Raw genomic sequence first — 24,070 nt, forward strand, 5'->3', positions numbered from 1 at the left:
TTCACTCATTGATTCATTCACTGTTCATCATCTCATTCTGATCGTTCTCTCATTTTCTGTTCTGTTTATTAGAGTATTTCCATATTATGTTATTCATATATCCAGTAGTGTTAGATTAATAAAACGTTAAAAGGAATCTGGTTTTGTGTGCATTGTTCTTCAGATTTAAGCAGAGGTCACTGAACCGCGACAAGAATTCACGGCATAAGAGACTGATTTGGTTTTATCACAAGAAAGTGGTTATTGTTGTTCATAACTGGTAACTCATTGAATTGATATCTGGCTTTGACTAGATTGATACAAGCGTGGTTTCAGCTTTAAAACAAACCTGGTGCCCCAACTTCAAGGTATATTAATGTTTTGCATTAATATCAAACTATTAATAATTTGAATCTGCTACACAATGTTTGGCTTTACACTCAACCACAGCCCAAGTTTAATCACATCTGTCACCACATACCAACAGACAGCTGTCAAATGCATGACTCAGGAGACACACATGTAAGGAAAATTCACAGATGGCTGTAGAGTTCAGGAAATGTCATTAAATGGACAGTTGAGTTACACAACAGGAAACGTGCTGAGCATCATCCGCACACAGTGTTGGGATTTTGACTCCAGACAGTACATAATCATTTAGATGAAGATGATGTGTGTCACTCAGGAAAGCAATACTTAGGACCGCTTTCACATTTGTTGATCTCTGACAGTCTGCATCAAAACAAAAACCTACAAACACTGGTTCAGTTCATCATCTTTCCGTTTGCGACGCTCACACCAGTACTGGGGTATCTTTTCTCGCTGAGCGTCTCCATGCTGGCCTGTCTGATCAGGTCGGGGAATAGACTCTTCACGCTTGATTGCTGCACTTGCCTGTTGCTGCCTTGATGCTTTGCTCCTCGTGCCCTTCAACGCCCTCCTGCTCTTAATCAGCAATGGCAGTGTCGACCTCTGAATCCAGATCAGTGTCTTTAAGTGCGCAGCAGTTTGTGGAATACTCAATCTCCTCAACGCACGGAGGCTCGTCGTCTTCAAAGCAGCTAGATGTGGGGAGAGGAGAAATGTGTTAAGTGCTGCTACTGTCTTCTTGTTTTTTCTGTTCATGCTATGATCCCAGATTTCACTGGTGTTTTATCTCTCTCTCTGCCACGTTTCCTGCCATGTAAAATAAGAATTTTTTTTACTACAGTAAAGACAGATCACCAGCTGGTCTCACTTTAAGTCCTCGTCAAGGAAACGCTAAATTAACACATCCCAGATTTGAATGAAAAAAATATTTTTATTTAATACTTTGTTTTCATAGTGTGCTGACAACAAAAATCATGATGTCCCAGATATGCTCATATGGATTCGGGTCTGGGAAATGGGCAGGCCAGTCCATAGCATATGTGCCTCCATCCTGCAGGAACTGCTGACATACTCCAGCCACATGAGGTCTAGCATTGTCTTGCATTAGAAGGAACCCAAGGCCAACTGCACCGGCATCTGGTTCTGACAAGGAGTCTGAGGATCTCACCTCGGTACCTAATGGCAGTCAGGCCATTACGGTATTAGGACAATTAAACACAGCAGAGTGGAATTATAACAGGCAGCTACTGTACCATTCAGACAAAGTGCAGCTGCATTTAAAGCGACACTCTCAGAGCAGAGCTCAACGTGGTCCTCTGACAGCAGGGGACCAAGATTGCAGGTGCCAGCCCAGCTATGAGTCACTGCTGACCAGGACTGGGCTTAGTGAGAGAATGTCATCTGGTGCTGAGTGCATGAGACAGACATAAACCCACAGAGGGAGCAAGTATCTTCTGTGGTGCAGCCCTACATGCACACTAAGCCCTAGTTAAGATTGCATAAACATCTAATAGATCTTGAGCACGCGTCCCAGAACCCAACTGTCAACAACTGGTCTGAGAAAGATTCTTCTGTTCTGCCCATGTTACTTATGGTGACCTAGTGAAGCCATGCTTTTAAATTGTCCCGTGCGTAGCTTTTTTAAACCCACTGTATGTTCCCATTCCTTACCTACTGTAGTGTTTAGGCTTATGTTTAGATTTCCTTAATAAAGGTTGTACCATCCACTTTTTGCCAGCTCCCTGGGCCCCCTGGGATGCTGTTTAACAAACACAAACTGTATTTTGTTAAATTCCCAGAGAAGAAAAATACAGGACATCCTAGGAAAATGTTTAGTGAGGAAAAGGTGTTCAGAATTTTTTAAAGCACTGTTACCTTTGGTTTTTCCAGTGTAAATGTGACAAATGTGACATTTGACACCGTAGTTGGCAAAAATTGCCTTTGTGCTTTTATTATCCATCACAGTCATAATGTGCTCTGTAGCTGGTTAGGTTGAACACTAAACATTCCTTGACAAACAACTATTCTCTTGTGACCTGTCGTACAGTATATCAAGACATCTTATGTTCTGTTTGATTGCCTCATGGTTTATGAGTCTTCTCTGTCTTTTACATCCTGGACTCTGGTTTGCTCATATCTGATTCCTCACCAGACCCAAGGCTGTAAAACTGAGTGCATCTTGTCTTTAAGGCTTGGTGTTCCTTCCTCTCCGATAACAAGACGCCAATGGTGTGAGAATGTAAACGTTCACACACACACACACAGCAACAGAGATGAGGTGGTACAAACTATTTGAATGGACCAAAGAGACATTACACACGACCAGGAAAAGGGAAAAAAAGGGCAGAGGATCGTTGGCTCTTTGCATCACACCTTCGTGGTGAATGCACTGATCTCCCCAGCTGGTTTTTGGTTTGTTGATGTGCACGATCAACATCCATGTTTTTGATTTGCTTTCCCCATTATTCTTATTTTCATAATAAATTACACAAAAAACAACTCTCTCATCAGCCTCCTAATGGGAAATTTCCACCACTTTCACTGATTCAATGTACTGTATTTACTAAAATTTTAGTAATTAATAATAATTTTAGTTGAGTAAGTAATAAATAATAAATGTTACTTGAGTAAGCAGTAAATGTTACACCCACTGGCCCCTTTTCTTTGGATCTGCAAAGCGCAGCAGTCCGGTCCCACTGAAATGTCAGCTGCCCGTTTGTCCAGTGGTCCACCTGCCATGCAGGAGGTTCATAGAAAAACTCTCCAGCAACATTTCTGATGGTCATTTCCCACCAAAGAGCTACAGGAGTGTGTGGCAGCTGCTACATGTGGTAGAGGGAAGTCATAACAGGTAAACTCGCTGTTCCCCAGCACACGTCATCCTTACGGGATCCCCCGCTTTGTGTCTTACGGATTCCACTTCCAGATGTTATCTCTTAGCACCTTACCTGTGCAATTTGTATAATAAACCTACTTTATGAGACTCATTTGTTTTTTGTAGCTTTTGGGTTTTGGCTATAATAAAAATGTGACCCTACCATTAATTACTCCTTTTTGCAGTAAGCAAATGTGCTTGGTGACACACAACCATGATCTAATTTCTATGTAAACAAACAGCAATCTTTACAGTATGTTTCTGTGGGTTGAGTATGGCAAATAACAGTAAAATGATGGAGAGCACTTTAGGATGAACAAGACAGACTACACCAAAAAAATGGAGAAGCAAGCAGTCACACGTCAGTGTCAGCAGCACAAATTCTTATTATCTCTGTGATTAAGCTCCTCTCATTCATGTCTGAATGGTCGATGACAGTTTATGAATAATGTGGCTTGGCTGTTCTGACAAGCATGCAGCACACCTCAAAGCAGACAACGAAGCACAAAGGCTGAGGACAGAATGATGAACCAGTGCAGAAACTGTGTTTCAGCGCCACCACTGAGGCCATTTCATTGCTGTCTGGAAATTTGTAGAAGATGAAGGTTAAACTATCACTGTAGGCATTTTATGAGCCTTCTTTTCCTTTCCTTAGTCTGTACAGTAGGTGTCACTCAGTGTCCCCGTTTGTATGTTCCAGACAGACCTACTGGACGAAGCCAAACCAAGAATAAGTTGGTTGGACTTTTAAGCATGTGCAGCACCACTGCACATACTGTAGTCCTGGACCTGATGAAGTTCACCTCCTGGGATGCCAGACAGTGACTGACAAAGCATCAGCAGGCAATTCCCTGAGACCGGAATGTATACTGTAGCTTTCAGGGCTCTTAACTTACTTGTGAGAAGCGTGGTCAAATTCCACGTGCTTGATGAGTCTTGTGCTGTAAACAGCCTTTGTGTCTTTTATCAATGACAGTAGACTGTGGCAGAACTTAGCCCCCATCTCCTGCATTTCTCTGGTTCCTGTCTGTAGGCCCTGGAGGTGCGCAGAAGACGTAAGAACAACAACACTAGTGAATCCATTAGAAAGGGTATAAAATCTAATACTTCATTGCAGAGAAATTACTTTTCCACAATGTATAGAAAAATGTGTGCAAGGTTTACATGTGGATTAAGAATAGAGACCCTGCCTCTTTTTCCAAGAAATAAATCTAGATAACATACAGTATACTGTGCCAGTTTCTTCTTACAGTATGTCCCAAAAACTCTTCATATGCCTAGCAATTATGATGTTGTTTGCTCATAAAACCCTAAGGTTTAAGGCCTGTGTCTTAAACCTTGCCTTGTAAAGTGCCTTGAGAAAGAACTTTGTTGTGATTTCTCACTATATAAATAAAATACAGTTGAATTAAATTGAATTGTATATTTAAGAGCTCAGGCAGTATGAGGCAGGTCATCACTTTTTACAGACACAGTATATATAATAATAATAATAATTCAGTAAAATACTGTAAATTGGATTATCACCTCACCTCCTGACTTGTTACTAAATACTAGTTTAAAAATTGTGTTTTATCACACATCACAATGGCAAACACTGAGCTACAGACATGAGGCCAGAAAACAAAGATCTACTGTATATATCTATTTGCTCATCACGGGGCATATTTCACACACTTTGTATATGCCTTGGTCACAGCCATTGTAGGTACTCTCCATGGTGTAACTTCTCAGCACACCTATCTCCCTCCACACAACCACCCTGGCTGTGGCAGAGCGAGACTTTTCCACCTGGAAATTCAAAACCAGATGTTCAGTTATTTTTAGAAAAAATGAAATATCAAAAGTACATACAAAGGGAAATCATAGTTAAAACACTGAAAGAGAATATATAAACACTAATTATTAGACTTGTGAAAACAATGAGAGGGATGTTTTTGTTAATATCATCAATCAATATATCAATATTTTATACTTGTAACGTAAATATAGGTGTTTCGCAGGACAGCTGGGTGAAACAGCGATCACACACACTTGACGAATTGAATATATCAATATCAATAATAATCATGGACATTGGGATTAACACGTTGGGTGATTGTATGCCAATAGTGACTACAGTATAACAAAAACATTCATTGATATTGTAGTTGACAGTAATCAACAAATATTGATCAGTGACAAAGTTAATTATTCCAATGAATGTGTGATGGTTAAAATTTGTTATTAATATTTGTCCCTACCAAATAGTTGCAGCTGTTGATTGAAAAGGATGGTGCAATACGATCCAAGATCTTTGCAAGAGTCTAGAGAAAGACAGACATAAATAGATTTGAATAGGTGTTAGAGAACAAAGACACATTGGCTTGTTCATTTGTCTGGTTTCACAACCCTAACTGCATTTAACCCACAGGCAACCAGAGCTATTTCTTTTTAAAGGACACTTAAATGGACCAAGTGGAAGAAATCTGCTATATGTGGTGTATGTCTCACTCTATATCCAGGGTCTTCCTTCAGTCCCACTGTGTCAACAGTAGAACCGGACTGCCACAGAGTTTCTTTGACACTACAGCCATACAGGAAAACATTCTTCTTTCTAGAGTGACCGTGGTAGTCACAGAAAATCTAGAAGACATTCAAGAGATACAAACAGAAGTTGACAAGGCTACAATAAGCATTTGTTATGATGTAGAGGCTGTGAATGATGGAACTATTGATGGGCTTTGTGTGCTGACTTTTTTCTCTGTCTTTTACAAGCTACTGTGGTTATTTACTCATTTTTATTAAGTGTCAGTCTGGATGTTAATGCTTTGCTCACACAGAACCAAGTTCTTACAACTTTCACCATTGGTTGCTTTATATAAATGTTAACTGTTGAAGATTACCTTAATAGCAGAGTGATATCTGAGACTGACTCAGACTTGAGATCAGGGAAAATGACTGATTCATACTGACCCGTAGCCTTGTTCTCATACTACTGTATATTTGTCATATGTAAAGTATGAAAAAAATGTATAATTAGCTAAGTGTAGTTTAGCAGTAAATTGGGTGTCTTTAGTGTTTTTAACAATGAAACTGGATTGCAATATGTTTCAATCATAGTAAATCTGTATTTGAATGACATTGTAGTGGGGGTCTATCCTGGTAACTCACCAGAGGAGTCCGTCCTATACTGTTGAGGTAGTACAGAAAGCCCTTGGTGTGATAGATGGTAGGACTGAGGATAGGATCCGGTTTGCACCACTGGCGATTAAGGTCCTTACCATTTAGATCACAGCGATTCCTGAAGAGACACATTGATCCTAGATTCTTTAACTGGTTGCAAACAATAAGGACATAAGTGTGTATAGTAAGGGAACCACAAGAGGAATGCTAATCAGATATGAATTTGGCAAACTGCAACTAACTCCAAGAGAAACTCTAAATATACACATAAACATACTGTACAGTATGTGCAGTACTACACACAGGACCATTGGGCAGGACAAAGGTAAGTTTTACTAACCTGAACTAATCTGTTAGCGCAAACAAGTGTCACGATCCGCCACACAATGGACACAGTTTATTCCCAACCAAACTCAAAACACTCCTGTAAACTAAACACAATACACCAGGAGGCAAAACATAACGTGGCTAACATAGGCAACCTGGGCCTGAACAAACATAGAGCTAGCAACATGGGATACTTCGAGAAAGCTAGCAACATGGTATGCATCAAACGGAGCAGCATGGCATAAATCCAACAGAGAGATACTGCAAGACATGAATCCATAGACAGGGGCCCTTGCACGTCTAATATGCCGAGCAACGCGTGACTAATGTGGCAACTTTACCCATAGATAGTTCATGTCCATAGTGCCAAACAATGGCGGTGGCAATGAGGACGAAAGGTCCAATTCAGCAGCTGACCTGACATGACAGACCTGACATGAGCAACATGGAGAGATGAGGTGACAATGACCCAGCACAGAGTGCTGTGCTGCAGGAATCTTTAAAGGGAGGCAGAGGGAAAGCAAAGAGATTGGACTGATTGCCAGGAGTCTACAGAGGAAGAGAGAGGGAGTGGGCATGGTGCAAGGCGTGGCATGGTGAGGGAGAAGGTGTGGTCCAGGGTAAAAACAGGATGGCTGGTAGAGCCAGCCCAGGGGCCTGAAAACAAGCTGTAAAATCATTCACATTAAGTGTGAGGACTGCCGCGGCGTGTGACGTCATACAGCTGGCCGTCCAACCTGCAGTCCAGTCCAGGCATCCTGAAGCTTTCTTTATGATGTCCGGGGACTTTAATCACACCAGCCTCGACAAGTCACTTCCTACATTCACCCAGTTTGTGAGCTGTCCTACCACAGGTAAGAAGACACTGGATCTGATGTATGCTAATGTTAAGGATGCCTACTCTTCCAATGCCCCCCCTCTGGGATAGTCATCCCTAACAACAAACCATGGGTCACTCGTGACATCAAAGACACCCCGAATGAAAAGAAGAAGGCATTCAGGTCAGGTGACAGGGAGGCAGCTAGGAGAGTCCAGAGAGAGCTGTCAGTCAAAATCAGGGAGGGGAAGGAGGCTCACAGGAGGAAACTGGAACACAGACTTCAGAGCGATAACATCAGGGAAGTGTGAAGGGGGAAGGGGGCCATCACTGGCTACAAGTCCTGCAGCCAGGTGACTGAGGTGTCTGTGGACAGGGCTAACGGACCTAATGACTTCTTTAACAGATTTCAGGTTGGGCCTCTAAACCCCCCACTGGCCTCGATATCCCCCCTTCACATCACCTATACACTCACAGCAGCTTAGGTGAGAAATGAGCTGAACAAGCTTCATCTGCAGGACCTGATGGAATCAGCCCATGGGTGCTGAAAGTCTGTGCTCCTGTTATGGGAAAAAATGTTTCTTCCTTATTCTAGGCAGTTATTATATGATTTATGACTTATGTTCTGCAATTAATATCTTGTGTTTTGTCTTCCATCTGTTTTATGTATTTGACATTTCACCTAGATTGTTTAATAGTTGTCTCTGCCTGATGGACTCTGGACTCTAGCTCTCAAAGCCAAGGCCGGGAATGTTGTGTCTCAGTCTGTTGAGACTTGGCGCTCCTTCCTGTCTGATATTCATACGTCGGTGATGCAGGTGTGACAATGTAAACATCTCCACAAAAACGGCGACAGGGATGAGACGGTGCATCAGTCTGATTGGGCCACACTGACGTTCCAACGTAGTTGGACAGAGAGGTTAAAAGGCAGAAGCAACTTGAGGATCGTGGGCTCTTTGCATCACACCTTCGTGTTGTATGCACTGATCTCCCCAGCTGTTTTTTGATTTGTGTGTGTTTTTGATTCGCTTTCCCCATTATTTTTATTTCCCCATTATTTTTATTTTCCTTTATTTTTATTTTCCTTTATTTTTATAATAAATCATCTCTCATCTGCCTCTTCATGAAAAATTCCCACCACAGCTCCCTAGTTATGTGGTGTCCTCCAACACATCTTCAACCTGAGCCTGCAGCTGGAGAGAGGTTGGGTGGAAAAAGTCATGCTTTGTGCCAGTGAATAAGACGCCACGTCCCAGAGTCCTCAACGACTGCAGACCCGTGGCTCTGACCTCTCACATCATAAAGGCTTTTGAGAGGCTGGTCCTGGACTCCCTGTTCAGAACTTCTCTGATGACTCTGCTACTGTGGGATGTATCCAGGGTGGTGACGTCACAGAGTACCAGGAAGTGGTGAACAGGTTTGTGGACATGTTGACAGAACCACCTCCAACTGAACATGAGTAAATGTAAAGAGCTGGTGATTGACTTCAGGAAACCTGTGAGTGCTGTCACCCCTCTCACTGTTAAAAATGAAGAGGTGTTGACTTAGTACAATTACCTGGGAGTGTACTTGGACAACAAACTGGACTGGAAAAAGCTGTGTCCTCAGCTGTGAACAAGAAGGCTCAGAGCAGGATGTACTTCCTGAGGATGCTCAGGTCCTTTAACGTCTGCAGCTCCATGCTGAGGATGTTCTATGAGTCTGTGGGTCCAGTGTTTTAGGCTGTGGTCTGTGGGGCAGCAGCATGAATGTAGCAGACAGTAACAGACTGGACAAAGTGATCAGGAGGGCTGGTTCTGTTCTGGGGTGGAGCTGGACCCCCTACATGCTGTAGCTGAGAGGAGGATGCTGGTCCAACTCCTCTCCATAGACGACACCTCCACCCCCACACAGTGTGTGGCTGGACAGAGGAGCACCTTCAGCCACAGCTGATAGGTATTAGATTCTCCATAGAACGCCACCAGAGAACCTTCCTACCGGTGCCAGCAGCCTGTACAACTGCTCCTCTGTAAGGGTTGATCTTAATCCATGCAATAACGTTTATAATAAAAGTTAGTAATTTTATGTAATTAGACAATACTAATTAGACTTGATGTGAGTTTGTGTAGATGTGTTAGCATTCTATTTTTAAGCTCCCGTCCTTTTTTTGAATCTTGAATCTAAATACTTCCTGCCACACAAGAGACAGACAATTATCCTATTATCCAATTATTAACAAGTAAAGACTCCTGGTAGGGTGACAACGTTCACCTCCAGTCAATTAGTCAGAGTCTGTGAACAACTGGATTTGAGATAAATGAACATGCAAAGAACCCCTCTTTGGCAGCAAGAATGATTATCAAGTCAAATGGTCACATGTTTGACAGAGAGAGTTTTTGTGTTGTATTGCGCAATTTTATAATTCACATTTTTTTTCTTTAGTTTAATCTTAATTAGATGTAATATTAGCACCATGTGTTTGTGAACTAAAAGCTACAGCTACACAGTGATGTCATAGTTTTGTACGGTGACTCTGATAGAATTCGGGAATAGGAAACCAGCTTTTCAAAGATTTGAAGGTTCAGAGGATACTTTGGCTCATGTCTGTGTCTACCACAACTTACTCCAAGTCGCGCTTTCCTAGAAGCAATTACGAGCTCAGCGAACAAGCCAGTGGGACAATAAACCTGTGTTCTTCCATGATGCTATTGATTTGCTCTCCTCTGCTTCTGTCTCTGCCTTCTCACATGACATTGTCTCACTCTCATCTCTCTGCTGTGGCCTCAGCATCAGCTCTGTCCCAAGGCAGCACACACACAAACACAGGGATGTAACACATCTTAACCTCTTCGTAAACTTTTTTTTCCCACATTGTTTGCTTCCTTCCGCCCAACACTGAATCTGCCTGCTCTCAGGCGTGTTTAACTGACACACACTGTGTGTATTTACTTGTGGTGACTATATAAGCAGTGAGTGACATGGGGAATTATTTGACACTGTAGGGTTGATTCCAATATACTGTTCACATTAACTTGGATTAGGAGGAGGTCCTATTTTATTCTCACCAGGTGTAGACCAGACAGTGTTTCTTTGTTTGGGTTTATGCACGTTAACTTAAACTATGCCCTTGTCATGCATTATGGTCAGTAGAGTACTGTGCTGGTCATTGACTGTTGTGTTGTTTTTCAGTGAATGGTAAAAAGAAATGAACCACATGTTTAAAATTCTAGCTACAGTAATTCTGGAGCAATATTAGTTAACCCCTTTTCTCAAAAATCCTTCAAGTAGTGCTCAAACAGCTAGAATGTGACCACACATGTAGGAACAACCTATATCAAGAGGTTAACACTTACATGCCATTGATGACTCCATCTGGATTGAGCATGGGTATGATTTTAAATATAAAGGCCTCCCTCAGACTTTGGGCCACTGGGTCATTGCTGCACAGAAATTCCAGGGTGCCCTTCATTACCCAGCTGGCATTAGATTCACCAGGATGGACACGGCCGGTCAGCAGGATACATGGACGATTACCTAAAGAAGGGCACAGACTATTTATACTGATCCGATCAGCTAAACAGACAAACAGAACTGGGAGCATTGGTTCTCTGATTGTCAGCCATCATTCAGTTATTCAGGTCTTTAATTAAAGCTGTGCTGATAGCGTGCTTTACATAAATGACCAATAATCATAGAAGTAAACCCTCATTAGTGCAATTAGAGAACTACAGACATTCCTATTTATTATAACACTCATTTGGTGTTAACAGAATTACACAGGTATATTTTTTCTAACCATTAAGAAACTGAAATGAAAAGTATTTTGTTGTTTGTCCATCTGTGTGACCTGCTTGTTTTAGACTCTGAGGTCTGCTACTTTGTATATGCATATCTTATCTAATCAATGAGGCTCTGAGAATCATGTTAATGCTGACAAGCTGTCACTGTATCATAAAGCATCACGTACTGTAACGATCCTGCAGTTTCACTTCCATCTGTTTAACAACAGTATTGTACTGTGTCGTAACTGCGTTCAGCAAACTCCTTCAATGGTGATATAGTTGACTCGGTTCACAGTTATTTAACTTACAGGGTAGAAGTAGAAGTACTATGTGTGACAACAGCATTGTAACCCATATTCTGGTACCTTTAGGCCATGTATGGAATGCTAAATTAGATTATGTTCAATAATTAAAGGTTTTGCTGAGGAGCTGTAATGGCACAAGAAGTCTTGTTTTATTAGAGTAGAAGACAAGAGAGCATCGTGAAGAGCACAAGACACAAACTACAGTACCTTAGAAATGGACCAGCTTTGGAATGTTCCATCAAAAAAGGTAAAAGTATGTCACGCTGCTGCCTTAAAACTACTGACAAGGCTGAAATGAGTATTCTTGTCTTCATACAGCTGAAGCAGCCCGAAACATACAAACAAACACACACACACATATCCTTGTACCTAAATGGAAGTAAGGACCTCTTTTGACATACACTGTAATGCCTTCCCAAAACTCTATTCTAACTTCAGCCCTAAAAATCAGATCTTAACCCTCAAACAGCCCCCCACCACCCACACACACACTCACGGAGCTGGTGCATGTCTTTCCAGGCCTTCTTGGCAGGGTAAGCTGTTATAGTGACTACTGGACACATGTTTCCAGCCAAACTTCCACAGAGATTCTGTTGCCGAAAATACGTAGTGGCAGGATCGACTGACTGCTGAAGCACTTTCAGGTGAACCTCGAAGAGACAAGAAATATAATGCATACATGCATGTACAGTACATAATTCACCAAAATTACCTCTAGTGTTGGTTCTAGTGTTGGAGCACTAAAAAGTAAAAATTAGCTAAAGAAGGAAACAGATGATGAGTTGCCTGAAATATTGCCTGATGTTATTCAATACAAAACAAATTTGAGTTTGTTAAGCTGCATGAGCCTTTATTTATCTGACTGAAGGAGAGATTTTCAGTGGTTTCACTGGTTAACTATTTTAACATAATTCACGGTAACTGTAAGCAGCAATGGGCCATGATTTTCAACTTGAACAAATGATGTGAGAGAGTTCAGAGAATATTCCTAAAGACTAAAGAGACCTAATCCATTATACGTTCACAATATGGATTATTGTTAAACAATTCAATGACTACGTAAAAAATGACAGTGTGTAAAATAAAACAATCACAATAGAGATGAAATGAAAATAGAAATGTACGGCTTCATCTGACACACTCCAGTGGTGGGTTGTGTTGGTGCTTGAGCACCCTGACTGTGATGGCGGTTTAGTTGTGGTTGGGGCCGAATTTTGATTATTGTGATTGTGACTGTTTAGGAACGAGTATTTATTCCCTTAATTTTCCTACGGTCCCTCGTCGGATCGTCGTCATTACTACAGGATTGCCGACCAGGGCCGCCCTACCTTGTTTTCGTTGGTGAAGTTAGAGACATTCAATTCAATTCAATTTTATTTATATAGCGCCAAATCACAACACAAGTTATTTCAAGGCACTCTACAAAGTAAGGTTTAAAACCTCACACAACTAAACCCAACAAATCCCACATACAGCAAGCATTTAATTTGACAGCAACAGTGGAGAGGAAAAACTCCCTCTCTAATGAGGAAGAAACCTCCAGCAGAACCAGACTGGATGTGGGCGGCCATCTGCCTCGACCGGTTGGGGTGAGAGGATAGAGAGAGAGAAAAGCACAGCAACAGCAACAAACAACAACAAGCAACAACAGAGCACAGGCAGGATGGTAGGACCAGGGACTGGATGCAGGCAGGATGGTTGGATCCACAGCTGCCCATCACAGACACCAAACTTTGAGTCCTATGATACCTGTAGGTGAGGACAGAGAGTGGGGGGGAGAGAGAGAGAGAGAAAGGGAGAGAAGCACAACTACTGAAGAGAAAGAGACAAGGTTAGTTAAACATGGGACAATGATGGGAGGTTATTGGAACGAAGTGGTAGAAGGAAACAGAGGAGTTCAGTGTACAAATTAAGTCCCTCAGCAGTCTATGTCTATTGCAGCTTAACTAAGAGATGGTTCCTGTGACTAACAATCATTGCAAGTGACCTGAACCATCTCTAACTATAAGCTTTATCAAAAAGGAAGGTTTTAAGCCTGGTCTTAAAGGTGGAGAGTGTGTCAGCTTCTCGAACCTGAAGAGGGAGCTGGTTCCAGAGGAGAGGAGCTTGGAGCTAAAAGCTCTGCCCCCTGTTCTACATTTAAACACTCTAGGAACCACAAGTAGCCCAGCGCTCTGAGAACGGAGTGTTCTGCTGGGAGCATAAGGAACTATAAAGTCTTTAAGATAAGAAGGAGCTTTATCATTGAGTACTTTGTAGGTGAGTAGGAGAATTTTAAATTCTATCCTACATTTTACAGGCAGCCAGTGCAGAGAAGCTAATGTAGGAGAAATGTGATCTCTCTTTCTAAGTCCTGTCAGAACTCTGGCTGCAGCATTTTGAATAAGCTGTAGGCTTTTTAAGGAGCTGTTAGGACATCCTATGAGTAAGGAGTTACAGTAGTCCAGCCTAGAGGTAACAAATGCATAGAGACATCAACAAGTTTTTCCGTGAGTTATTTCGCCGGGTTTGCTGTGTGGCCAGTGCTCATGATTTTCAGTGTGCTTGGACACGGAGAGTTCTAAAGACATTTATGGATTTTTGTTGGTGGGATTATTAGTCTGGTCGTTGGTGATCTGGATGTCCAATGCCCAGGACATATAAAGAAGATTGCATAGGTGAACGGGTAATGAGTGATTGTGCTACTGCGCTAGTCAGGGGGCGTTGCATGTTTTGTTTAATTCATAGAGCCAAGTGTGGAGTCCGTTCGTCAGATATTGCTCTGCGAAGAAAAATCCGGACAGGAACCCATCCACTGTTACCCTGCTGGACGCTACCCAGCAGCGGCCTCAGCCTCAACCATCTGACCTGCTTCATTTACCGGAACACATATCCTTCGCCATAACCTCCTCCACTGGTTCATACCGCATCATTCTACTCCGACAAACCCAATAACCGCACCCACTTCCTAACTTGTGCTTCAGTTATCCGTAAATTATACTATTATTTGTCTTAATATGCCTGCAATCAATCTCTGGGCTAATCACGTATCCCTTTTTTTCCCTAGTGGAGACGCGGCGTCATGGACATACTCGTTACGTACTATTTTGCTTTTGTTAATCTTTAAATAAATTTTGTTAAGAAAAAACGAGTCGATTCTGCAGACTATTCTTGGAGCCATTACTCGAGCTTGAACCGCTTGCTGAGCAAATTCTGACAGAACGATCCGACCAATATGGACTCCACAGAATCGACTTGTGAGACGTGGCGTGCGCGCGTTGAAAGCGTGATAGATGCGCAAAGAAATGGGCTAATTCAAAAGACTTGGTCATTCGATCAGTTGAACGCGAACGTCTCTCAGCTGTTACTGGCTTTCCAGCCAGCGCCAGTAGATCCTGCAGCTATTCCACTTGCGCAATCTCCCCCTCGCATTCAGCGTTTGGGTTCGGAGCCCCGGTTGCCTCCACCGGCACGTTATAGCGGTGAACCGGGCGTCAGCCGATTGTTTATCACTCAGTGTGAAATACAGATCGAATTACAACCTTCTGCCTTCCCTACTGAGTTGTCTAAAGTAGCGTATGTGTTATCCCTGTTAGGAGGTCGGGCGGCGGTTTGTGGTACAGCAGCCTGGAGGGGACGTAAGCCGTATTGTCAGAATTTGAGATTTTTTGGCGAACAATTAACACAGATTTTTGACCCTGTCAGACCTCAGACAGGGTCTCTTTACGGCCTGGCGTCCAGCAAAGAGAGAGACTCTTGCCAGGGAGCTCCACTTGGAGACCGAACCACTGAAAAGACCCCTCCAAGTGAGGTCTTTGAACCACACTACGCTGCATGTAGTTTGCAATGTAACTACATCTTTGTCTCCCTGGAGAACCACCATTAGCGAGCCACATTTTATGTCATGAATTCAGCAGATCCTCCTCTGGTCCTGGGAATACCATGGTTACAACTCCATAACCCTCAGATCGACTGGGTTTCTGGGAAGGTGTTGGGTTGGAGTGGAGAGTATCATGCTTCCTGCCTACGCTCTGCCCAGAAGCTCTGGAGCTCCATCGCACCCGAGGAGGCCTATCCTGATCTGTCTAAAGTCCCTGTCATTTATCAGGACTTGAAGGAGGTTTTTAACAAGGTCCGAGTGGTGGGTCTTCCTCCACACCGGCCGTATGACTGGGCTATTGACCTGATTCCTGGTTTGTCTCCCCCCCGTGGGCGTCTGTTTTCCCTTTCAGGACCTGAGCAGGAGAGTATGGAAGCTTATATTCAGGAGTCACTGGCAGCAGGTATTATCAGACCCTCAACTTCCCCGGCAGGGGCAGGCTTTTTTTGTGGATAAAAAAGAAGGGGGGGGGGGGGGGGGGGGGTCAGGCCATGTATAGACTACAGTTGTATGAATGAGATAACTATAAAGAACAGGTATCCTCTACCATTGATTGCCTCGGCTTTCGAGCTTTTGAAGGGGGCTAATATCTTTACTAAGCTCGACCTCCGCAACACTTATCATTGAATCCGGATCAGGGTGAGGGATGAATGGAAAACTGCTTTTAACACTCCAGCTGGACATTTCGAATATTTGGTGATGCCATTTGGGGTTGACTAATGCCCACGGCATTTTCCAGAACATGGTAAACGATGTTTTGGGGGATATGCTTAGTAGATTAGTTTTTTTTCTATCTGGATGACATATTAATCTTTTTACTCAGGGGCCGAACATATTCAGCATGTCATGGCTGTACTCAAGAGGTTGCTACAGAACCAACTGTTCATCAAAGCCGAAAAGTGTGAGTTTCACGTGACGACCACTTCCTTTTTAGGTTTCGTGTTAGGTTCGTGATCCGGCCTGAAAGAATTTCCATGGATCCCGACAAGGTTAGGGTGGTCAAGGAGTAGCCGGAACCTGAGTACAGGAAGCAGCTGCAACGTAAGCATCCATTTACAGTGTTAACCGATCCCAAAAACCTGGAGTATCTGAAATCTGCCAAAAAACTTAACTCCAGACAGGCCAGATGGGCTATTTTCTTCGAGAGGTCTTCTTTTAAGCTCTCTTTCAGACCAGGAAACCAGAATAACAAAGCAGATGCCTTATCTCGTCTTCATGTTCCGGCAGACAAGACCAAGGGGACAAAGTTCATCTTACCTGGTTCGGTCAGGTTGGGAGCGGCTCGTACAGAGTTGGAGGAGGAGGTTCTTCAGGCCAATCACGGTAGTGAAGCACTGGCTACCTGTCCTGACCGATGCCTGTTTGTTCCTCCAGCTATGCCATGCATTCCGGTTGATGGTGCATCCAGGAACTGCACGCACTCTTAAGGTGGTCCTCCAATGCTTCTGGTGGCCCTCCATCAGAACCGATGTCAGGCGGTATGTGGCTGCATGTCCTACCTGTTCAAGAGTAAAGTCTGAACATCATGCCCCGGCAGGGGCTGGACCCTGGTCCCATTTGTCTATGGATTCTGTCACTGGACTGCCCGAGTCTAAGGGCAACATTGCTGTGCTGACGGTGGTGTATCATTTCTCCAAGATGCTGCATTTTGTTGCCCTGGCCAAGTTACCTTCTGCACCAGAGACTGCTAAACTCATGATCGGACAAGGGTCTGCAGTTCACAACAAAGTTTTGGGCGGAGTTCTGTAAGTTGTTGGGCATCACTGTCAGTCTGTCCTCTAGTTTTCATCCACAGTCAAATGGTCAGACTGAGAGGCTGAATCAGTAACTTGAGGTGGGCCTACGCGCACTGTGTGCAGACATTCTTGCCACATGGGCGGATAACCTGTCCTGGGTTGAATACGCCCATAACTCGTTACCCACGACCTCCACGGGTCTTTCCCCCTTCCATGTGGTCTATGGGTTTCAACCCCCATTGTTCGAGCCACAGTGGATCGAAGCTATGGTCCCTTCTGCTGTGGCGGCGGTACATGCTGTCATGTAGTTTGGCGGAAGGCCAGACGGGCTCTGATGTCGGCGCTCTCCTCGTGTGCGCACCAGGCCAATCGTAGGCGACGGCTGGCTCCTGTGTATAGACCTGGGCAGAAGGTGTGGTTGGCTACACAGGACATTCCGCTAAAAGTAGAATGCCCCAAGTTGGCCCCGCGGTTTATCGGACCTTTCCCTGTCAGCAAGGTTGTGAATGCTGCGTCGGTTAGACTTCAGTTACCTCGATCCCTGAAGGTGCACCCTACGTTCCATGTTTCTCGGTTGAAGCCCGTGCATTCTAGTTCTTTGCTGTTATCCATAAGTTATCCTATTATTTTTCCTAATCTGCCTGCAATCAATCTCGGGGCTAATCACGTATCCCTTTTCTGACCTAGTGGAGATGCGGCGTAATGGATGTACTCGCGTGGACATTTCCTTTTGTTAATCGTTAAATAAATTTTGTCAAGAAAATCTAAGTCGATTCTGCAGACTATTCTAGGAGCCATCACTCGAGCTTGAACCGCTCGCTGAGCAAATTGTAACACTGACATTGCATAGACAAACAAAACATTTAGATAAAAAGGAGAGTGAGATGTTTTTTAAATGTACAGTATCACTTACACTACTAATTTCCAAAAAGAATTAAATGTCCAACTAAATGATAAACATATCTTCCTCAAATGATGACAAATGATGGATAAAACCATCAAACCAAAAGTTTTCTATGTTTACAAAATACACTGAAGTTGCTGAATACACTGAAAAGTCAGATAAATAAAGGCCACCGTTGTTTTAGGCTCTAGATAGAGTAGCACCTAACAGAAAGGCATGTACCTGTAGAGCAGAATATGTGTAGGGGTAGTGGTAGGCCAGGTAGCACACATCCTCAGTGTGTTTGAAGCTAACCGTAAACGTCAGTGTGTAAAAAGTTGCTCTTTGTCTGCCTCGAACTGGGCAAAAGTGGTTTCTGCAGGATGCAGTAAATGGTCAGTCAGCTTTTGCATGAACCACACTGGTACAATGCAATTAGGCACAGCAATGACATTTTTAGACTGCACTCCTTCTTAATGAGTCTGGTTGTTGTCTCGTTTACAGTTTATTCTGTTTGTCAAGTATTTTCCATACCTGAAATAACAGATTTCAGTTCCAGCCCTCACCCAGTGTGGTCGACCCTCCAAAGCTTCCTTAACAGAGTAGAGCACTGGCTGCATTCCTGCAGCACACACACACACACACACACACACACACACACACACACACACACACACACACACACACACACACACACACACACACACACAGAACAAAAGCAATAAAATGAAATTTAAATCATCAGTAGATATTAGACCTGTGCCAGAGAACGGGAATGTGCTGTCCACAATGAAATCAGGTTAGACCCATACAGCAGGTGGGTGCAGAACCACACAGAGCTTTAAAACAACCGAAGCAATGACTTGATGGGACTGGTGTTACGCTCTGGAACAAGAAATGGCTTTAGCAGCAGCTGAGTTCTGTCATCTATTAGTTGCATGTAAAAAAGGCCTCTGCCCATTTCATTATGTCTATCTAATTTAATTTTTCATATATGAAAATCTGAGATTGTGCGATGGCATCTGTGTGTCAACTTGTCCAGCCATACATAGCTGTGTATGTTTACGATAAATATGAAAGGATGCTGTATCTCCTGATAGCATACAGATATTAAAAGTCCAAAAAATGATCCACCAAATACCATTTTAAAAAGTGTTTAATAATTTGAAATCTAGCACTATCATATTTAGCTGCATTGTAGTATGGAAGTGACGGCCACATTAGCACTACTGGTGCTTAGTCAAAAGTGATGATGGTCCAGTTAATCAATTTGTGAATTCATCATAGCTTTCATTTTAACTTCTGTTTGTGAGCACTGGGACAGTTAGCAGTCCTTTGTTTGGAAGTTAGTAACACCATATAATTATACTGTACATCATGCATCAGCGGAAGATAATAAATGTAAAAGACACAAGACTTCTCACCGTAGTTGAACTGACTGTTGCTCTTCTCACAGTTGATTACATTGAAACGATAAGGGGTGTCTGCCACCATGTTACTGACTTCAAAGTAAAACCACTGAGTGTGCTGGGAGCAGTTAGCATCTGCGTTCAATATGAGGTCATATTCATATCTGGACAAGAGTGAAGAAAAGAGATGTTGATGTGGTTTTATACTGTAAGTGGGGAGTTTAGTTTGTTACAGCTGTGTTGAAGTAATACTGTACCAAAGTGTGAGTCAGTACCTGCGGACCTGCACAGCCTTCCTCAGGTTCCCACATTCAAACTTGGAGAAGAACTTCAAGGAATCGCACCGTGACTCAACACTGACAGAAAGACAGAAATGCGAATCAATTGGAGGCCACCTGTGTCGTCTTCCTGGACAGTAACTTTACTAAAGATGTTGTGGCCAAGCAAGTTCTGGAAAGTTCTTGTAAGGCCCATTGTTTTGGTTCTGAAGGAACCAGCTGTTAAAAACCGTACACAGTATATATATAATAGGTTTTAGGTTCTCCAGCTTACTTTCCTTTCTCTCCAGCCAATTCAGGTTTCTTAGCTTTGCATATTTATATTCAGTGAAAAAGTTTTTACAAAATAATTAAAGTAACGTAAGAGTCTGCTTAGGCACTTGCCATGAGGTGATGTACTACACACAATGTAGTTCACTTACCTGCTGTCTTCCAAGTCAAAGACTACTTCGTTTATGAGGTCAGCAAGATTCAGGAAACGTTGGATATCTTGGAACACTTTCTGCCTGTTAAAAAAAGCAGACGTTGGCAGTCAGCCATGTTCCCACATGAATTAAATGGATAACAAATGCATACTAATAAATATATACAGTACATTTACAAGCACTTGACTAGTTTTCCACGTCAGATCAAGGTATGGGCAAATGGACAATGTGCATAAACAGCCAGACAGCAGGTTTGTTTAACATTCATAAATGTTTTCAAAGAAAAGTGACAAGCCTTTATATCACCTACAAACAGAGTGTTAAGAATCCACTTAAAGATGAGATGATAAGTTGCCCATAAAGATGTGGAAGCTAAAGCTTTATTGACCATTAAAAACTAGCAAAAAAAGTAACCGGAAAAGTAGACACACTAAAAGGCTGAACAGGAAATGTGTTTAAATAAACAGAATGCTAATAAACAGAGATTAGAACTGACTGAAAATCACTGCACAGCAGGAAACTAACTAAACACATTTGATAAAGAAGAAAAACATGCAACACCAGCTAATTAAAATACAAACTCACTAACTAATACAATCAAATGCTGACTTACAGTGCCTCCACAAACACTGTCTTTTTTAAAGCTTTAACCTGTAAACCTGCAGCTAAGATGGCGCCTGCATGTGGTCTGTTGTTTGTGATGGGACACACCTCTGTATGTTGGCTTTGCGTGGGGGCATTGGTTCACATCCAGGTGGTGGAAGATGACCCCAAAAATCAGGGAATGCCAAGACGTTGAATCCTGGAATAGATTTAGTTTTGGTGGCTGTGCTACAGTACAGCTTGGGTTCGTGGTGGAGGATGCGGGGTCCATGTTTTTCCAACAGTCTGTCTATGGTTGTTGAGTAATGGGATTCTTCTTCTGGTCCCTCCACCTCATCGTCCTGCCCATGCTTTCTTTGACCTGGGGAGCCATCCTTATCCCTACGTATGAGAAAAAAGTTCAACTTCAGGAATCATATATTTTTGTTTCACCTTGTTTATGCTGTAACTAGCCTCTCGCTACCCATGCTCAGTCCATGTTTAGCCCTACCTTGGCCTTGTTTGTTCATGCCATGCCTTAGTTCCATGTTTAACGTTTTTCCTAGCCTTTGTTTATCTTATTTTAGTGAACATAGTTTTGTTTATTCATTGTTTTGTTATCTAGTATTTTCGTCCTCCTTGTTTGTTTTGGTTAATACCTTGTGTGCTTAGAGGAGTGTTTTTGATTTGTCATTTAATACGGATCTGGCCTATGCTTGTGCTCCTTTAATTTGACCAACTCCAAACTTTTTTTGTGTTACTCACAAAGACCCTGTACTGTAAGTAACTCTGGCACAATGATGGCGCGTCTGACTCCACATCAGAAGGTTGCGTGTTTAAAATCCTGTCACAGTCATCATATCAACTCACGTTATAAGTTGTTTATGATGTGAGCTCATTGTGTCAGTTTGTTTATGATGTTTAATCTCTTACTTGCCTATCACTATGCTTGTGCTACTTTAAATTTACCCTACTCCAAACATTTTTTAATGTACTCACATAGACTCTGTGGGGCAAATGTAGCACATCTGACTCCAGATCAGAAAGATGTGTGTTCAACTCACATACAGTAAGGGAAACTGTTAACTCATTTCATTATTTCTTGAATATTTGAGTTCATCACATCAAGGTCAGTTTCTTTGATGGTAAATATTTTATTTGTCAAGCACTATGCATGTGCTCTTTGACAGATCCAGATCAGAAGGTTGTGTGTTTAAATCATGTAAGGGTCACTATGTTAAACTTTATTTCATACCTTCATTACAAATTATAGACACTGAGAAAAGCTTTGTGCGAACACACTAGAGAAATTCAGCTTACGTTGCTGCTCTAACCATGGTCCTAATGCTGGGGCTGGTGCTGAGGGCGCTGCTCTGACTGTCCACATCACAGGCCTCTATCTGGGAAGTATCTGAGCACAAGGGAGAAGAAAAGAGCCTCTGACTGCTAAAGCAATCTCTAAAACAAATGTCATAGCAGTTGTTCCATACGGTTCCTGTATACATGAAAAGGTAGAAGGAAAAGACCAAAGCGTCACATTGGTCCATGCTGAGTACTAACATTTACTCACCTGTGTATGTTCTGGAGGCCGCTGTATCAGTGTGAGAGCTCAGAGAGGAAGTGGATGAATTGCTGCTCCGCCTCCTGCTTCTAGAGGAGAGTAGACTGTGGAGCAGCATATCTTCTTCATAAAGTAGTGATGATGAGGATGAACTCTCCTCTGACTCTGAACTCAGATCCAGTTCCTAGGAGACACACGCTGGTTTACAGTTGTTTGAGGTTTGCTTTGAGGTTCATTTGTCTTTAGTGCCAGAACTACACTTTTATGTTTCATGCTTTGTGCAATGATGAACTTGTGATCATTCATAACACAAGGTGGCCCTCCTACTGTACAGTATGTGGCTGCTTAACTGCTGATAGTCTTCTTACACCCACACATAAACACACGTGTACCTGGAAGTCATGAGACAGTTCAGGACAGAGGAAGCTGTAATATGGCAGCAGGTACTTTGGTCTGTCTGGATCAGGACGACTGAGAAGTTTATTCAGGTCAGTCTCCAAGTCTTCATCCTGGAGAGAGACGCGCGTACAATCATACTGATGAAATTCAGCTCACTCTGGTATACAGTAAATGTGTGTTGAAACGCTCTCCACTCCAGCATAATGGAATAATATTTACACTACACAATGAACTGTATTACTACAATGTTGTATGACGTGCTTGTTTCAAGCGACCGCCGGTGCATGGCAGCTGCTGGCATCAGTGTGTGAATGAGAAGTAATGTAAAGCACTGTGGATCCTGAAAGGGTGGTTAAAGCGCTATATAAGTATGGACCCTTTATCATTTGTGTAATGTAAAACATTTTATGTTTTAGTCTGACAAACATTGACAGTGATGCTAGAAGCAGGCCAGCCCCTAATTCTGTTTTACAGCATATACTGTATTGGCCTTAAGGGGCTCCTTCACAATTTCACGTCCTGATGCTTTGATTTGGTGTAGCGTCTTGAGAGAAGCATCAAGAATCTGTGTGAACTTGTTCCAGACCCTTTATTTATACCGGAACCAGAAACTTGTAGGAAGACACATAACAAACACTGGGATGACTGGAGTACCTGGGGCGCAACCAGGTATGACCCAGAACCAGACAACAGTCCAAAGAGGTGCCTATGGGTGGACGAACCTCCAGAATACAGCCAGTCATTTCCCACTGGATATTTACTGCTACAAAGACATAAATGGAACTTTGGGACATCAGTTTCATTTCATATACTATGCAGTATATGACTTTAGAAGAAAACATGTGAACATTCATTTGTCCTGTTAAAACAGCGAATGTTCAAAGATAATGTATAAACTGTCAACATTTTAATTCTAGTATGCAGATCAAAATACTTGGCCTCTTGTAGTTTACACCACTTCACCCTGCTATCGTAACACATCTTCTGGTGAAAGGGGCTACACGGAAGGCAACAGTCTGAGTGAGGACTGAGGAGCAGGTTTTAAAACACACATGCATGAATATTGAGCCACACACTTACATAGTCTCTGCTGTCTGTGTTCTGATTATTTTCATCATCTTCATCACTGTCCTTGCCGCTTTCATCTATAACCACACAATGCAAGTATGTCCAGCTGCTAAAGGATGTGTGCAATTAAACAGTGAGAAATGAAAGACAAGATTCTGTAAAACTTCAACAATTAGGGTGGTATCTTTCAATTTCAGTCTAAGATTTATTCCTCATGGTTGGTGGTCACCAAACCCCAATGTTTAAAGCAGTAACTACTACAGTATGACAGT

At 42.6% G+C, this 24,070-nt stretch overlaps 1 protein-coding gene across 3 annotated transcripts in view; it reads right to left on the minus strand.

Moving 5' to 3' along the window:
• Positions 1-401: 401 nt before the first annotated feature.
• LOC114857795 (cytosolic carboxypeptidase 4) overlaps positions 402-24,070 on the minus strand; it is a 60,267-nt gene continuing 36,598 nt past the window's right edge. For all 3 annotated transcript variants that reach the window (XM_055509800.1, XM_029154629.3, XM_055509799.1), the window contains 18 exons: positions 23,811-23,875; positions 22,724-22,840; positions 22,341-22,515; positions 22,091-22,181; positions 20,900-21,172; positions 20,186-20,269; positions 19,761-19,841; positions 19,501-19,649; positions 18,611-18,698; positions 18,320-18,452; positions 12,095-12,248; positions 10,865-11,045; positions 6,377-6,506; positions 5,717-5,848; positions 5,467-5,529; positions 4,901-5,014; positions 4,120-4,259; positions 402-1,040 (listed from right to left, as the gene is read on the minus strand). In XM_055509800.1, the coding sequence (XP_055365775.1) occupies positions 926-1,040; positions 4,120-4,259; positions 4,901-5,014; positions 5,467-5,529; positions 5,717-5,848; positions 6,377-6,506; positions 10,865-11,045; positions 12,095-12,248; positions 18,320-18,452; positions 18,611-18,698; positions 19,501-19,649; positions 19,761-19,841; positions 20,186-20,269; positions 20,900-21,172; positions 22,091-22,181; positions 22,341-22,515; positions 22,724-22,840; positions 23,811-23,875 (2,285 nt within the window). In that variant the 3' untranslated portion in view covers positions 402-925. The remainder of the gene's footprint in view (positions 1,041-4,119; positions 4,260-4,900; positions 5,015-5,466; positions 5,530-5,716; positions 5,849-6,376; positions 6,507-10,864; positions 11,046-12,094; positions 12,249-18,319; positions 18,453-18,610; positions 18,699-19,500; positions 19,650-19,760; positions 19,842-20,185; positions 20,270-20,899; positions 21,173-22,090; positions 22,182-22,340; positions 22,516-22,723; positions 22,841-23,810; positions 23,876-24,070) is intronic.

The sequence above is a fragment of the Betta splendens genome, chromosome 6 (genome assembly GCF_900634795.4).
Source record: "Betta splendens chromosome 6, fBetSpl5.4, whole genome shotgun sequence".
NCBI classification, from domain to species: domain Eukaryota; kingdom Metazoa; phylum Chordata; class Actinopteri; order Anabantiformes; family Osphronemidae; genus Betta; species Betta splendens.